Raw genomic sequence first — 18,080 nt, 5'->3', positions numbered from 1 at the left:
TACAACATTTAAAAGTTGCTTCATTTGTCTCTTTAGTGTGATCTTACCATTTGGAATATAAACTGAAACCATATAATACATAGTATGTAACTTCCAATATTCCAAACCATAACCTAAAACAAATTTTATAAGGCTGTATTGATTCTGGGAGAATGTGTCTTGCACTAATCCAAAATGGTATTAACACTAGCATAGTGTGAAATTCGTGGCACTATGACATTATCTACAGATCGCTTAGAGGAAAGATTAACACATCAAAAAATATTGTGCTATTAGAATTTCAGTGTAAATAAGTCATAATTGTTTTGATTCCAAATTTATTTATATAGATCATTTATGCATTAAAGTTTACACTCTTCATATATATTTTATTTTTGGCTGATTTACTGCTTATTATTTTTAACAAATAATAATACTCCTGTCTTTATTGTTATTACTACTAGATATTTTGGGAGGCTTCTGTAGTCTGACCTGAGTAACAGAAAATAATCATACATCATCAGAAAGATGGCCTCCCGTGGAGGGATACAGTAATGGGATATTTTTCCTGTCAAAGCCGATTAACTTTTTCCATAGGCTTTTTCCTCCTCTAAACTATGGGATATACAAGTACTGCTTGATTTCCTGGGGAATTCTTATGTGGTGAGATATTATACTCAATGTTTCCTATGCCATTTTCTCCACATGTTTTGGAGGATCCCTATGGATAAAGAAAGCCTGGTTAGAGAGTGTATGTACAGCTCTTTGTGTGAAGAATGGTCCTCCAACCCTGGAATGAGGGAACTGGGTCATTCTTTTCATAACATGGCACAGATGGACTGCTTGCCAGGCTTCATCCAGTTATACAGAGTGCTCCTTCCTAATTGTTATCCTTTAGAAAACAATTATATAACCACCCTATCTGCATTTTGGCTACATGCATTTTTAAAAAGCATTGCTTGGAACTATTAAAAAATAATATTTATTATGACAAGATTAATTAAACAAAATTAGATGAAATTTTCCTGGGGTCTAGTGGATATGGTGAAAAGTAAGGAAATAATTCAATTTTCTTCTTTGACTTTGGCCGTGTGAATTCCTTTTTCATGAGCATATCAGAAAGTATGAAAAAAGAGAAAAAAGGTACTGAATTGAGGCTCCTGGGTTAGTTAGGAATGAATTTACATGTGTTTGTTTGAAAATCAAATAGAGGTAACATATTTAAAGTATATATTACTTGAAAATAACCAGATAGCTATTCAATGACATCTGTCTGATTTCAAGCATTAATTTTCTAGTCTTTACCTTTTAGAGATTAATGTTTGCATATGCCCACACACGGTTTTTCTAGCTATTAATATGATAAACCAAACTGTTAAAATTAAGCAGCTAAAATATAATTATGCAGGGCAGGCACTACTGGACAGTTTTCTTTTTGAATTTTTAGTACTCATGTCTTTTCTGGTTTGGTTTCTTTGCCAATGCAGTGGAATAATAAATATATTCAACTAGCTGGGTCTGTGGAACACAGATTTTTGAGAAGTGGTCAGAATTCAACACATATAATCTTTTTTTCCTCCATGTCATCTTCATTTCCATCTTTATTTCCTCCACTAAACTCCCTTCAGCTACTCAGACATGACTCCTAGTCACAGAGAGCAACTGAGAATTGCAACATTCTTTTCAACGTAAAAGAAGGCTAAAACCCTTAGTCAAAATCCTAATATCATGATAATGAGATTCTTCATTAATTTAGCAATTAATCTCTCTCTTTTTAAAATTAGAATTAACAACCGCACCAATTCCTTTATGTTATAGGGCCCAAAGAGAACATAAACATGCAGACACGTGAAAAAATACTTTGACTAGACACCAAAATTAAAGGAATTTCCTGAAAGCAATTTCCTTTATTAATTTCAAGAATGCTCTGCCCTCTTTGTTTTTCTGAAGTGAGACACCCTAGGGGTGACAGGTTTGCAAAAAATAGACCGTGAAAAGAGTTTATTAATGTTTGGGAAGGATGAACCCAAAAGAGAATTATGTAGTGGGTTCACATTCTTTCTCAAAAGGAGTGAGTATAGCTATTTACAAAAAAATGTACTTCTGATAAACTACTCCTGAGCTTTACATAAATGCAGTTACTTAGTTGTTAAAATTCTATGAAAAGTTACAAGGAGCAACTGTCACTATTGAATTTTATTATTTCAAGGGAAATAAGCAAATTGAGGTTCAATTATCTTTAGTACCACATTCTAGTTATTTTCTTTAGATACTTCATAAGATTAAGAATTAGTCTTTTCCTCACCACATATGACCAATTAAATATAAAATACGTGGAAAATCATCACAATATACCATTTCTTCAGCTTCTAAATTCTGTAGATCCTTAATATTTCAAAATAAAAGAAAAACTCGTCAATGTGATTTAGTGAAAAGTCAGAAATTATATTTGTTAAGAAATTAGGTAATGCTAGTAGAAGTTTTGCTGAACAGATGCTAATCCCAGAGAAGACTGTGGACATTTGTATATTTAACGTTTATGATTTTGACTATTGTGAATGATCACAAGCATCTATTGGAAGGAAGAAGTAATTTCTAATTTGCTGAGACATAAATGTACATGAATATGTGTCTCTATATATCTGTGTATGCATGAGCATGTATATGAGTGTATGCATGCAGGTATGCATATGTGTGCCCATATGTGAGGATATGTGTATGTAGAGGATTCACATATATGAGTAAATGAGCTTAGCTGATCCACTAGCTTTGCTCTTGACTGTTAATTAATGGGTGCACTGAAAATTTGGGAAATTCACTTATGGCATTTAGTTGGAGGAATTATATGAGAGTGGTATTAGAATTTGGCACTGTGCAAAGGTCTTGGGATATATTCCTTAAGAACTCAAGGATCTACTTTGCTTAGTAATTGGCACATGGTTCACAGAGGGCATTACCACAGCTTCAAAAAAAATGTGTGAAAACAACTTTCCCCAAAGTATTTTCAGTGAAATTATTCTTTTTCTGCATATTTTTTGAAAAAAGTAGATTATAAAGACAAATATACACCAAGTTTGGATCTTAATTATTATGATTTCACAGGGTTCAATCTGAAGATGGTAATGTAATGTCCAGATGATTTTAAAGCTAGTATTTAATTATAATGGTGGGGAAGCATCTGTACGAGTACTAAGCTTATTTTGGTAATTTTAATCACTGTCTATGAGGATTTATGTGGATTTACAGGCTGAAGGCTTTTTTCATAATTAGAAAGATAAGTAAACCCTTCTTGAGCAATAGGTAGCCAATAATAAATGCAGCAAAATCAGTAGACACTACAGGCATAAGTTACTCCAAGGTGCTGCAGAAATATTACTTTGCTTTCAGCAAACAAAACAAAACAAAACAAAACAAAACTGGAATTAAGTAAGTAACCCTTGGAACTAGGGTGAACGAATGCATATCAGATATTGTTACTATTTGATCCTGAGTCACTTGCATAGGTCTATAAGAAAGGACATTAGAAATTTGAAAAGAATTTAGCTGCAAACATTGCTATCTAAACTCTAATTCAAAAGATGGTGGAATAAGTATCAACTAATAAAACAGATACTGAGGCCATCTTCTTCCAGGCAAAATTATATGAAAAGATCATTGAATACATATGTTTCCATAATTTCAACTTCCCTTCCTCTGAAATTGTAATTTATATTAGTGTCTGTTTCAATAAGCCAATAAGCAGTAGGTACTATGGTGTAATATTATGTTGGTAAAAGTTAAAAAAAAAAAGAGGGCCTCCCTGGTGGCGCAGTGGTTGAGAGTCCGCCTGCCGATGCAGGGGATACGGGTTCGTGCCCCGGTCTGGGAGGATCCCATATGCCGCGGAGCGGCTGGGCCCGTGAGCCATGGCTGCTGAGCCTGCGCATCCGGAGCCTGTGCTCCGCAACGGGAGAGGCCACAACAGTGAGAGGCCCGCATACCACAAAAAAAAAAAAAAAAAAAAAAAAAAAAAGAAAAAAATTATCAATTTCTCCAGTGTAGAAGAGACCACACTATTTATATTGGCAGCTGGACACCTGCAGATGGGGAGTTAGAAAAGGCCAGGGATTTCTTTCCCAGCCTTGCATATCTCTGGAGCAGGAGTATTATGGCTGATTAAGTTGTGATTTTCTTAGGTTCAAAACCTTTGGTCTTTTCCTGCTACCAAACATATTTCTTGGTGCTACTGACTGCTCAGGAAATGCAAGTGGATCTTAAAGAGGGCAAGGTAACTATTAGCATTTATTAAGCTCAGCTGAATAAAAGAGCACTGTATCTGTAGCACATAGGGGATGATTTGGGTCATGATATATTTTAGATTAGTTATTATGTTCTACTTGTGTATTCTTTTCTCCGTCCCATAAGATCTACTCTTCTGGATTATTGTGAAGATAATATAATTATGTATATGAAAGAGCTTTATCAACCATTATGAATTACAGTCTATGAAAATGTCCGATTTTATAAAAATTTGAGAAGACATCATCATATACAAGAAATAGCAGGGACTTGAGTGCTAAGCAGAGTTGGATTCAAATTCTACTACCATGCTAGGTGTTGGGGTTACAACAGTAAAACAGTGAAAATATAGTTGAGTTCTTTTATGTAACACATGAGTCTCAGTTTCTTCTTCTATACAATGGTGAGAAATAATTCCATTCACGGTTTTTGTGAGGGTTGTGCAAAAAAAAAAAATTTAAAGTATCTCATGGTACTATGTACATAGTAGATTTCCAATAAATCCTAGTCTTTATTCTTCTCCTATCAAAATATTTATTTTTTCTACCATTAATCTGGATAATAAAAATGACAGTTTGAACTGACATTTTACAATATTATATTTCTCTTTGATAACATAAAATTTCAAGACATTAGCTAAGCTCAATCACAACAGAACACATCCAAAGAAGCACATTGAACCATCAATAACGTCATAGAAATTTGTCTTAAATGCTTTTTGGAGAGGCAGTGAATAAATGACAAATGAATAAATGAATGAATGAATGAATGAATAAGTAAATAAATAGAGAATACTAATAATTTATAATTTAATAGCTGACTTATATGCCTTAGATGTTCTGGTTATAAATACTATTAAATTTTTTACTAAATTAGAATAAGCATCAAAAGATGAAAATATTAAAGGAAATTAAATTTATTAAACTAATTTTGTGGTTTTCTTTATTTACATTCTGTTAATATCAAAACACCTTCTGTAAAATTACCATAGAAAATATAATTTAATATCTATAATACAGAAAGACTATATTTAGCTTGTAGTCCATGAAAAATGTACAGTACTTGACCTGGAATATAATAAATATGAAAAAAATAGAAATATTCAAAACACATAGCAAAATCTGGGAGAGTCTTTTCTTTTTATCCACATAAATATTCGCTGTGTAAATACTTCAAGTTCAGAGTTCTTCAATCTTTATTCAAAAATAGTTATATCATTTAAGTAGTTTATTACAAATTTGTTTAAAAGAAAATTGAGAAAAAGTTATTAGATATGTTTTGGTAGTCTAAAAAAAAAAAATCCAAACCGAAAAACAAATAATTTGCTCAGTCAGGACCTCAGGTAGTGCCCTTTTGTCAATTACCATAATGGAGGGATGGGGAGGTAGGAATCACAAAAAGGTGCCCTCTCTGGGTACATAACTTGCAAGAAGACAATCTCAGTGTAACAGAGAAAATACAAAAATGTGCTCCTTTCTTCTAATTACAAGAGGTTAAGTCTTGCCAGCAGAGAGTGTGGGGAAAGGGTCTGGATTTCAGCCCATGAATGCTCCCTGGAGAGGGCACCACCTATACAAAAGTATGCTGCAACTCCATACCCAGTTCTTAACTGGTAATACGTGAAAACATTCATTTAGATTCCTTAGGACACTTCATTTATTCTTTCTAGGACACTCCAAAATCATTTACCACAGTACTTAACTAGAGATAGCCAGTGTTATCATTCAGGAATTTTACGAATAAAAAGATAGCTCCAGGGTTTTCACAGGAGAATGAACAGTTTTTGTCAATTTTATCTACTGAAATATTTTTATTTTGATCTTACTCTCTATTTTAGTACAATTCTCATGGCTAACAATCATTTAGAGGCTGTAATGATATCTTAAATAGCTGCTACTAATTTTTATTATCTTAAGTGGCAAGATGAAAGTGCTGTAATAGGTTTTTATGTATTTGTAAATCAAAGGAAAATAATTTTTGCCTATCTCCTCTCCTGGTGAGAAGGGTTCCAGGAAACTGAGCCTCAATCATAGGACGGGTTATCAACAGTTAGTGGAGAATCTGAAAGGCTGCACCTTAAGAAAGGTTGACTCTAAAGTTTGGCAGAAAAACCAAACAAATTTTCAAATTAAGGAGCTATGCAGAAGAGATGTACCTGAGCCAAAGGCAAAAGGGCAGAGACTTAGATTGGAATCCATGAAAGGAAGTAGAGCATGGAGTAGTCTTGAAAGTGATTAAACATCCAGTAACCAAACCTGATAATGTTCCTGCAATAGCAGCAAGGTAGCAAAGTTGTCCAGATGCTTAAATGTCTACAGTTTACAGGGCTTAAACTCATCATTTGGGTCATAAAATCTTTTGGGGGCAATGGAGTAGTTGCCCTGTTTATTTCCATCCCTTGCTTTCTTTCTTCTCCCTTTTATTTATTTTTTGGTGTGTATAATAAAGTATTGATGATAATTCGTTTTGAGATAGACTATTTCAATACTTGAATTACTATTTTTGGGGGGCCTGGATGGCAGCTTGTTTACTTATTTATTTATTTGTTTGTTTATATTGAAGTATACTTGATTTACAATATTGTGTTAGTGTCAGTTGTATGCAAAGTAATTCAGTTCTATATATATGTGTATGTATATATATACTGAAATGTATATATAAATTTTTATATATATTCTTTTTCAGATTCTTTTCCATACTTGAATTATTCTTGGTTTGCAAGTTAAGGTAGTTTCCAAAAAGAATTCCTTTAGGTCATCTCTGTGCCCAACTGAGTAAGGTTGCAATGTCTCCAAATATAACTGCAATATTTCTGTTACAGATCATCTTAGAGCTATAGTAATAGTTAATGAATCGATTCTATAGGGTACCCCCCAAAATATCAGGAAATTAATATAGCAACACAGAGGTACCTAATTTATATCTGGAGACTAATTTATACATTGAGAAACAGTGCTTCAAGTGTATTACCATTTTTCAGACACTGAATATATCTATATTATCCTATAGATTGATGAGAAAATAGGACTAAAAACTAAGCAAAATAAGGGGTTATCCATATGATATAATTTCAAGGGGTTCAAGCAATAGCTTCTTTCATACCAAGATCTCTCAAATCTGCTCACTGTATTTTGAAATTCTATGATTGTATTTTAAGGGTTTGATTTCTATTCAATTACCAAGCCCTCCAGGAAAGGTATCTATTTAAGTTGTGATAGCTCGTCTGTTCCTTAGCGCAAATAAGTTTCAAGAACCTTTTGAACATTGGTTTTGTTAAGGCAGAAGATGAAAGCCCTGGGCATCTAAGAGGACATGAAGAACAGACTAGAGGCTCCAGTGAAAAGGGTCTCGCTGATGGTCGTGTGCTGGAGCCGACTTGTACTAGCTCATGAGAGCTGACTATTCTCAGTCTCAATTCTGAGTTCATTGATGTCAAATTACTACTTTGAAATTGGCCAGAGAGGGAGTGCTTTATCACTGACATAGGTAAACACCATAAATCAGTCCTTTTTCTCCCTGGAGAGAGTTACCTACACAATACTGGTCCTGTAACAGGAGACTGAGGACAAGGAAAATAATTTTCAAAAGTTTTCAATTAAGTTAGCTTTTTTTTTCCCCCCAAAGTGATCATGGGTGATAAAAAAGCTGTGAATTTAAATGTCTCTTTAATTTTATTACTCTCCTCAGAGTAGGAAGCAAACTATACAGAGTTAGGGGCTGTTATTAAGGCTAATTTGACAATAAAACTTGAGTTTGTGGTCTTATAACACTCACTTCTCTGGGATGGGAGTTTACTCCATATGTTCATTAATTTGATTAATAGAAGAGTGTTTGGAGGCTACCATCATTTTGTTATCCTTACTTTTGCATTGCTTTTTTTTTGTAAAAACTTACTAGGTTAATGACTACATTAATAATATAGTCATAATGACATATTGTGTGAAAATGACTCATTAGTTTCCATCGAAAGGCAACTAAGAGTGCATTAGTCAATTTAAACAGGTAAAATGTGTATTCTCTGTTTTGCCTGAATCAAACAAGCAGAAATGGTCCTTTGACAATGGAAATGTTTCCTCTTACAGTATATTCTCTTTCAAATAAGCCTATATTTTCATTTAAAATCATGTGAACTTTCCACTTTTCCATTAACCCAGGATGAGTAAAAAGTTGCTAGCTAAGCTACAAATTTGTTTCTCATGTTTTACTTCTGCGTAATATTTCCTACAAAAAAAATGGGCTAAAGAAGTATTTAGAAGTGTCAAACACTTAATTTTCATTCTAATTTAGGACTCCATGTCTTTTCCAAAGGAATCAACTGAAATCCAATAATAATTTCTTTGTGTGTGTGTCTCTTTGTTTTGTTCTTTTATTTTTATTATTTCTTTCACTTCATGAGGATTAAAACTGTAGTTCACATACATTCTCAATCTCAGCTCTTGTACTCAACCAGCATTTATTTAATCTTTTCTTCTGAGAATTCCTTACTTATAGCTAGTTCATTGGTACATTTAAGGCTTAGATTAATTGACCATAACTGTGTGGGTTTATTTCTCAGCTGTCTATTATGTTCCATTGATCTATGTGTCTGTTTTTATGCCAGTGCCATCCAGTAATAATTTCTAGTTCTGTTCTCAGAATGCATCAGCAAGAGAATAATAGGGTGGTCTCCAAAAAAGTAAAAAAAAAAAAAAAAAAAGGTATATATCAATACATACATATACACACACAAAAGAAAGAGAAGCAAAGAATAAAAGAAAATGAATAATAAGAAAAAATGAGTCTTAAAGCAACACAAAAAGCCATGTACCTGCTCAATCCAAAAAGTAAAGCTGTTAAGCAGGAACCTGATAATCAATCTAGCTATAAATATTCATTTAGCAGCTAAGAGTTTGGGCTCTACATTGTTTGCCTTTGTGCTTTTTGGACTCCTGAGAGTCTATAAGCAGGGCCGTATGTACAGCCCAAACACATTACGTGAACAAACAACATTAATTGGCTTTGGTATGCTGACACATGTAGGGCAGTCCATACTTACTTTCTGAAGAGGTAGTTCTTGTAGATCAAATTTAGACTTAGTCTGCAAGTTTAAAGTCATGCTTCTGCCTGCATGCATTGCTGAAATACCTCCATAGGGCAGCATGCCAAGGTTAACTGTGCTGTGTTTGTAAGCAGCATTCTGAGTAGAGGAAATAATCATGTGACAGGATGTGAACACATGCTCAACAAACTGATTATTACATGAACATGTTTAAGTTTATAACATTTAACTTTAAGCAGGCAAACAGTAACTTTGCTTTTTAAACATGCACTTGATCAGACAGAAGCATACAGTAAACAGTGTTAGTTATGCACATAATGAGTACCATCCAAAACTACAGAAAAGACGAAAAGCAAAGATAACATTCATTTTACATTTGCTGCTAACTCAAAGGCATAAAATCTATCTCTTATATATCATGATTGTAGTGACTTTGGACAAATGTTCATCAGTGGCGGTCTATTAATTCAAAAATTTCAAACAGCGAGGTCTTAATCAAATTTTGTCAGCTGCAAATCTCATGGTCTCTTTCACATTGTGAGATTAGCACATACAAATTAGCTTAGCTTATAATTCTGCCTTAAAACTAATACACTGAAAAGTTAAAGCCAAAATCAGTTGCTTTTATTTCTCTGTCTATAGGCATAATTACGGCAACTCAGAAAAAAAGAGCTCATCAAAAAATCATACAATCTGACCAGTGGATGATTGAATTTGCTTATTAGTTTAGTTAAACCAGTCAACTTGTATGTGAATCCAAATATTCTAACTTTTTTGTTGTTTCTTAAAAATTACATTTTAAACTGTAAAAATTTCATAATGAAACTAAAGGAACTATGATTTGAACTATTAATGCTATTTATCTGATATACCTAAATACCTATAGAACATTCTAGTGATATTTGCATTGTAGCTACCCTTCAGTAGGTGCATCTAAAGTTATTCCAAGTGTCTGATAAGTAGTTTGTTTTTTTCTGCAGAACTTCATTTAAAAATTAAAACATTTTGTATACCCTGTCATCAAATAGTTTCCATCAGTACAATCTCTACTTTCCACCTATCATGGACATGTAATAATTGACAGCATTTGGCCCTTTTAAGTAATTCTCTTAATTTGGAAAAAAAATCTACAGAAGTTAACTTAGTATACTTTTAAAAACTGAATATTATTGAACATTAACAGCAGGCAGCTATTCTATTCTGAGGGCATTATTTGCAAAGAAATGATTTTTAGCACCAGAATTCCATCAACTGAAAGACTATTATACTCCTGATGGTGTGCTGTCTACTAATCATATTTGTTATGGATCCCTGATTATTTCATCCAGAGATTTTTTTTTCATTGTCACCATGCCAAAACTGAAAAGGACACTGAACATTTCAATCTAGCACTTGAATGATTCCTTAAGGGTTAAAATGACTCCAGTCTAGTGCTCTCTCAGCTTCTATGGAAGAGTAGCAGTCTTAGACATATGGGTTCATGTTTTCATTTATCTCAGTCAAATGGGGCTATATAGTGGAAGCATGAGCCTTGAGATAAAACCAAAGGAGAAAACAAGCATCTTTAATCTAGAGTAGTACTTGGAGCTGCCTCTCCAAGGTCAAGACCGAGCAAGATCTTTAACCAACATTACGTAGAACACTTAAGCTTATCCAATGTCCAGGCTTCTAGGCAGTTCTCTTTTATAAGGAATGGACAAAGATCTTGTAGTTTCTAGTGTAACTATTTGATTTCCAGGGTTCAAATCACTCAACTAAATTTCACTGGAAGAAGCACACTGTGTCTGGGGCAATCTGACTTTGGGCAGAATGTTAAGAACAACAGTACAGAACTATTTTTACATAACAACTCTGTGTTCCAGCACCTTGAATTTATCTTGCTTTAAGTTTTAAGAAAGATACAGCCTGAATAGCTCAGTAACTCAATTTAGAGAGGGAAAGAAAAGTTACTTGGAGAAAAGAGGAAGAGCTTTCAAGATTTGATAGCTTGAAGCAATATTCTAAGGTAATTTAATTTCATGGAATTAAATGAGAAGCTATTGAATATACATTGAAATTGCTCTGAAAAATGAAAGACAGACTGAGGGAATTATAAAGACAGAGGATATGTGAAGACTAATTAAAAAGGGAGGTATTGTCACAGTAATGGAAAAATACATACAAATTTACTTTTAGTTATCTGGATCTGGGACAGGCAGGGCCTCCAGACTTCTGCTGATCCAAATCCCCCTTCCCCAGTCCTATTTTCCTCCCTCCAAATTCCTGCTCCAACTAGAGGAGTCACCTACTTTTCAGTAGCTCTGATCAAAGGAAAGGAACCATTTATTTGGGAAACCAGTAAATAAATGATGGTACCAAGTGCTTAAAATTTTGTCTTTTCTTTTTCATGCTTTGTTTTCACTCACTCCTCTGTTGCCTCAAATTACTAGTCATTGTATATATGCTCCAAAAAGCTTCTTATAACCTTTCTTGGCTAGTTCATCTTACCCTGTTACGTATGGTCGTGTCTACACGAGGCCAGAGTTCCCAAACTGTACTGTTTTATTTGGCCCCAAATATTTTCGCCCTCCAAGTTATCTGTCTACATGGAGGGTATAACTTGAGGTAAGGCATGGTGACAACCGACCAGGTGTCTCCCACTGACAGCCAGTCATGAGGCTTTGATGAGGCTCCCTTCAATGGGACTGAGCACACCTATTTGAAACAGACATTCTGATGAAATACTTTGCAAGGCAGAACCAGTTTCCACATTGAGAAACTAATACCCACACCCACACTTATTAGTTCACTCTTTCCCTATAAATAATTGTTTTCTTGTCATGTAGACACGACCTACAAACAATATAATTATTTTAAAAGAGTACACCTGAAAACATAAAATTCAGCATTAAGAAAATATATAATAAATGCAGTGACCTGTGTTTTTAGCAGGACACCAAATAAAATAAAACTATTGAGTGAAACATTCTAATGGTATATTATTACCCAGATCCCCAATTTACACTGAGCATTTAAATCTAGAAAATGAGAACAAAAGGCCTTATTTTCACAAAAAGGACTTTTAAGATTCTAAGGTCAATGCAGAGTACACAAAGCCCTCTACACCAAAGCCACAAAGTATCAATACACTCAATGGTGATGGTCAATTGATCATAGTTCTAGAAAATGCAGACTTCTCTTGAGAGATACAAACAACAACAAAAAGTAATTCTAGGCCTTATACAAGTTTTTTTTTTTTTTTTTTTTTTTTTGCTCTCCTCAATTGCTATGCATTTCATGATTTGTTGTGATTCAATTTTTAGCTGCATTGGGATTAATGTCCCCCCCTTTTTTTTGCTGCAATATACACACTAATTTGTACGTTTGTATTCTTTATAAAGACATCATCTATTTTTGTTGTCTGTAGTATGATTTGAATTTAACCATTTCTTTCTATATGAAAAACAACATTCTAAATGGCAGGATTTCATTGAATAAAATAATGTGTATGAGGGCATTCAATCTCTGCTTATTTTATTTTTCTGTTTCTTGCTGAGAAGATTATTGCTCATTAGAAGTAATAACTTTAGTAGTCCCATAGCAGTAACTATATGCAAATTGTATAAACAAATTAGGTCTGATTTTAATATAAGTGAGTCTGTGCAGAAAGGGGTAGAATACTCACTTTTTATAGATTCAATAAAAACCATACTCTTTAGGTCACTAGAGAACAGTTTTGTGTCCTAGGAGATGCATTTTGCCTTAATGGCTAGAAAGCAATTGAAGCACTATCCCATATAACAGAGTCAAATTCTTTCTTACTAACCATATTTAGGATAGTTTTGATAAATAATTCACCTGTACATTATGAACTCTCAAAGAGCATCAAACAGTATCCATGAAAAACTATTATGATCAATTTCCCCACAATATAAAGATAAATAAAATGCTGATCATCTATTCATTCATGTAGTTCATGCTTCACTACATGTGCTTAGAAATGCCAATAAAGTAAAACTAAAGGCAGGAGGGATATTCTTACAGAGAAATGCCAAACATACCCTGTCTAACCTTCTAGCTTCTATATGTCTAAGCAGCTGTTGTCTCCAGTCTGCAGGCATTTTACCACAGCTCTCCTCTCCCTTCACAGGAGTAGGCCTCGTCTTTATATCACTGTTATCTGATGGCTTGTCACCATAGTTACCCAAGTTATAGTCAGATGGTATTTTTTCCAAAAGAGCTGCCATAGTAGGCCTAGCTGAAACTGGCCTGGTTTGGGAGGCACCATAACTCTCTGTACTGTAGCTTCTTGCAGACAATGGCCTCCTTTGGGTAAGGTTTTTAACTGGAAAACTTCCCGCCTGAGCTTTCACTTCTTGATATGAAGGGTGTTCATCTTCATACCTGCCATTCCTTTTCAGGAACTGGGACTCAGTCACTGAAACGCTGCTTTGGCGATCCAGACCTCCCCTATATGGAGGTCTGCTGTACCTATCGTTCGGAGGCAGCTCATGAGGTTCACTGACCCTTCTAAACATGCCCATTTCTGTGGAACTTGCCAGGGAGTCAGCTCTTCTCAAGAAGCCTGCCCTGGCACCTTGGCTTGCAAACTGGGCATTTACTACAACATCCTCATTAACAGATGGCTGAGAAAATGAAAATATTTGCTCCATCGGTGGGTATCCTCTGTAAGCTCTAGGACTAACCAAATCCTTGGTGATGTTTTTGCCCGGCTGTTGCACGTACTCAGAATTGTGTTGAAATGGGGGTGGTATCCTCTTTTCAGCTTTAACCTCCACTGCTCCTTGGGGATTGAAGCTTTGGTCAAATTGATAGACTTTTTTTGTCATGGAAGCTTTTTGTTGTTGTGGCCCTTTACTACTTCCATAAGTGAGCATCTCGTCATCCAGCATCGGGACTGACTGGCTTCGAGACATACTGGACATACCATGCTCTGGTCCTAACATTTTGTCAGGTCGTTCGTGACTTCCTAAGTGATCACTCCCAGAAGCATAGTTTTCTAATGGTATATTATAAACCTTGTATGTGCCAATGTCAATCTCATCGATACTCTGTGACTTCTTGAATTTATTGGACTTGATGTCTTTCATTAGTGGGGAAAGCCTCTCTGTGCTTTTGCTAATTGAAATAACACCTTTAGAAGATTCTGGGCGGCAGTGGATTTGAGAAAAGACATTACTGAGACTCCTGTTGGGATTAGAATCATGATACTCCCATGGTACTCCTGGAGAAAAAGGACTAGGTATTTCAGCAGATTCTTTTATATGTTCTTTCCTTTCAGGCAATGGGCTGGTGGTAGGGGTTGTCTCTAATTTGGAAGGGAAAGCAGTCCTGTCTTCAAAAGGACTAGGGGTTCTGGTCCAATTCTGCCAAGGATTGGAAGGAGGCACTTCTGTTTCTGGTGTGTGTCTGTGTGTAGACTGCTCAAGTTCCAGGGGAACACCAACAATCCTATCCTGCCTAATCAAAGGCCTGCGTCCATGAGAAGATGTGCTTCTAGATTTTGAACTCAGGAGAGGATTATTGTTGGCATTCTCGCCTGTGGTTTCCTCTGCAACAAACCCGGTGTTATCATAATGTGAGCCATCAGTCCAGTTGTCAGTGAAAGTGTCACTCAATGGCAGCCGGTCAGGACGCTGTGGTAGATTCCCTGGGGGGACAGCCTCCCGCTGGCTGAGCAATGGCTTTGCATCAAGAGGCTGTGGGAAAGATTGTGCAATCCTGTGAACACAATGGGAAGAAGGAACATGAAAATGAGGAAGATCTGGGTCTTTGCCAGAAAGAACAAGCAGGCAAGAATACCACCATCCTTTGTTCAACTGATCATTCATCCACACCTCAATTATGATTGACGATAGCATTATTATTCCATGTCCAAAAAAAGTCACCCCTTTACCCTGCTCTAACTTTTATTTCTTCTCAGTTATCATTACCTTCTAATATACACAGTTTACTTACCTATTATGTCTTGTGTCCTCTGCTAGAATGTAAACTCATGAGGGCAGAGGTTTATTTCTCTTCAGGCCTAGCATAGTGCTTGGCACATAGTAGGTACTAAGTACATATTTGTTGAATGAATGAATGAATAAATGAGTGAATGAAAGAAATATAGATATTTTTAGTAATGGTCCTGAAACATGTCTGATAATTAGAGCTACCTGATTCCTGGTCCCCATCTCTGGAATTTCTGATTCAGTACATTTCCAAACTATTAGTTGAGAGTACATTTCTTATCAATGCTTCTTATATCTAATGAACCCAAGTTGTCTTCAAATAACATATTTGAGGGCCAGGTATTGGAAGACATTAAACCCATTGTATAGTGTATGCATTCACATATCTTTTTCTAGAATGTAAATTAAATTAAATTAAATTAAATTAAATTATGAGTTCTGGTCATTGGCATGTTTATTCTGGTGACCACAGTGTCTCTACAAGATGCTCATTTTTCTAAGTTTATTCTAAACCGCTTGCACACTAATGATATTGAATTATATATCTTTTATTAAAGACTTTTAAGTGCTTTTGCTAATTGAAAAAAGTTCATTTAGAAGGCATCTTCCAAAAGTACCTAAATCAGTCTCAGCTTATATAACAAATAATAAATTTACAAACTGAAAGAGTTAAGATTTTTATCATGGGCATCAATGAGTAGAAATAGTTATTCATCAATTACCAAAGAATATATTGTTAACAGTATTGACATTATCAGTAAATTTAAGTGAAAGGCATTGACTACCTATATCATATGACAATTTTTATTTGCTATTTGTACTGTGAAACATAGCAACCTGTTACAAAACAAGGGAATCAGTGCTGGGTAAATGCTACTTCACTGAGTCACTTTATTGACCTCCGTGGCTTTTGATTTTAATATATCTGTAAAATGGAAGTAATATAGAGTAGGAGCCATTTTGGAAGGATTAAATATTTTTACTTACATTCTAACTTTTCCAGGTGGTGATAAAATGATGATGATGAAGATGCTGATGAAAAATTTATTGAATGTTTACTCTGTACTTGGCACATTAGTGCTTTCCATGAATCTTTCTTTAATTCATAACACCATTTTGGATGGTGAATGCCCAAATGTGTCACTATTATGTACTGAGGCAAACACAATTTTTGATTTTCGATTAAAAATTTTTTTGGTTCTATCATCTCAACCTGTTAATGTACTACCCTCACTCCCGTAAACAATGGTTTTGCTGTGTAAAATGGATTTATCCACTCTTGGAAATCCCAGGGGGACTACATTTGCTTACCTTCCCCTCTGTCTTCTATGCCACTCATGTGCTGAATACAATCCCAAAATTAAGAAGATTCCATTTTTTAAAAATGTTGCTGAAAGTAAGCATTTGGGGACAGAAAAGAGGGAATTCTAAACACACCTGTTACCCCACAAAGAATTATGTACTGCCTCTTTAGCTGTTGTCTGCAAGGACCCCACTTTAACCCGGGTGTTAGAGGATCCTGAGGAAGCCTGGGAAGGCGAGTAGTCTGAGTAAGTGCCTGAGGAAACACTGTTATTCAGACAGTGAGTTTTGTCAACTTCAGACTCATCGGTTGATTCTGAAATGTAAATGGGAAAATATTATAATGCTGTGAACATTGACAAGTATAAACACAGAAAGGCAAGTATGAAAAACAGCATACCAATGAATGTTAGAGATACATATTTATAAAATATTTCTATAGACTATGGTATATCATAATTTACAACTGGTGATTCATCATGCACATGCATTTGTGGCATATTTTCCACATCAGGTTCACAATGTTACCTTTTTTGTCCTTCCCTAGCAGAACAAGTTTGGGTGGGTACAGAGGGGTCTCAGCTAATGAAGGGTGAAGTTCCCCAATCCTCATTTCATTAGCTGGATGAACAAAAGAATCCTGAGAGATATAATAATACAGGACAAGGAAAGTAAACATTTAAACATTGGTTAACCAAGATGGCAATATCTTTATTTGGCTCAGATACAAGATGGGACTCCAGAATTTAATTCACTATGGCGTACTAGGAGGAGTGAATCATATGTATCTCTGAGGTAAGCACTAAAATGTTTTTTGTTTTTCTAATTTAAATGAGTCCATTTATTTAGCAGACATTTTTTGAAAGCTGTTTATATGCCTGGCACCGTGCAAAGAACTGTGGAGTTTCCAAAGAAAGACAAAATGTCACCAATGTCCTGTGGGAGTTTACAGTCTAGTTAGGGAGATAGAGGTAACTCATAAAACACAACTGAATTATAATAAGTCACATATAAGTAATACAATACATAATCTATAACATATAAACATGTAAGAGTTCTAAGGGATGAACTCTTTTAAGAGTTCTAAGAGGGATATATTGCTGACCAACTAGTTTTTTTTTTTCAAATATAACAAAGTTAATGCACAATTGGGCCCTATAAATACAGCTTTTACTGCCAATCTCCCTCTTAATTCCTACTGTTACCCAAGTGATCTTCTCAGTTTCTTTAGTTTTACCATGCGTTCTTCCTAAGGTTTCTAGTTTTCTCATGATCAATCTAGCCTGCTAAATCTTCAATCTACATCCTTTCACTCAGTATAATGAGCAACACTGGTATAAGAATATAACTTTATGACAAATAAATGTATTTAAAAAAACCGATGAATTTTAAACTTCTGTAATTCAAATTATTATTCCCGGTTAACCAGGTAGTGGGAGGACATTAGGAAAAGCAACATTCTCACTTCCTTCTAGATATAAAAATGGCTTGTTTATGTTCAGGAGTAAGTAGTGATATAAATTTATGCA

The 18,080-nt window shown here is 34.9% G+C and overlaps 1 protein-coding gene across 3 annotated transcripts in view; it reads right to left on the bottom strand.

Moving 5' to 3' along the window:
• The window catches only part of LRRC7 (leucine rich repeat containing 7), a gene marked incomplete at both ends in the record, with an annotated part of 384,656 nt that overhangs the window by 69,267 nt on the left and 297,309 nt on the right, over nucleotides 1-18,080 (bottom strand). For 2 of the 3 annotated variants that reach the window (XM_079697002.1, XM_079697003.1), the window contains 3 exons: nucleotides 13,336-15,016; nucleotides 16,687-16,867; nucleotides 17,080-17,191. In XM_079697002.1, the coding sequence (XP_079553128.1) occupies nucleotides 13,336-15,016; nucleotides 16,687-16,867; nucleotides 17,080-17,191 (1,974 nt within the window). Of the gene's footprint in view, nucleotides 1-9,292; nucleotides 9,434-13,335; nucleotides 15,017-16,686; nucleotides 16,868-17,079; nucleotides 17,192-18,080 lie in introns of all 3 variants that reach the window. The other variant, XM_079697001.1, reaches the window with a different exon arrangement.

This window comes from Hyperoodon ampullatus, assembly GCF_949752795.1.
Source record: "Hyperoodon ampullatus genome assembly, chromosome: 2".
Classification (NCBI taxonomy): Eukaryota; Metazoa; Chordata; class Mammalia; order Artiodactyla; family Ziphiidae; genus Hyperoodon; species Hyperoodon ampullatus.
This window is presented reverse-complemented; position numbering and strand designations above follow the sequence as displayed.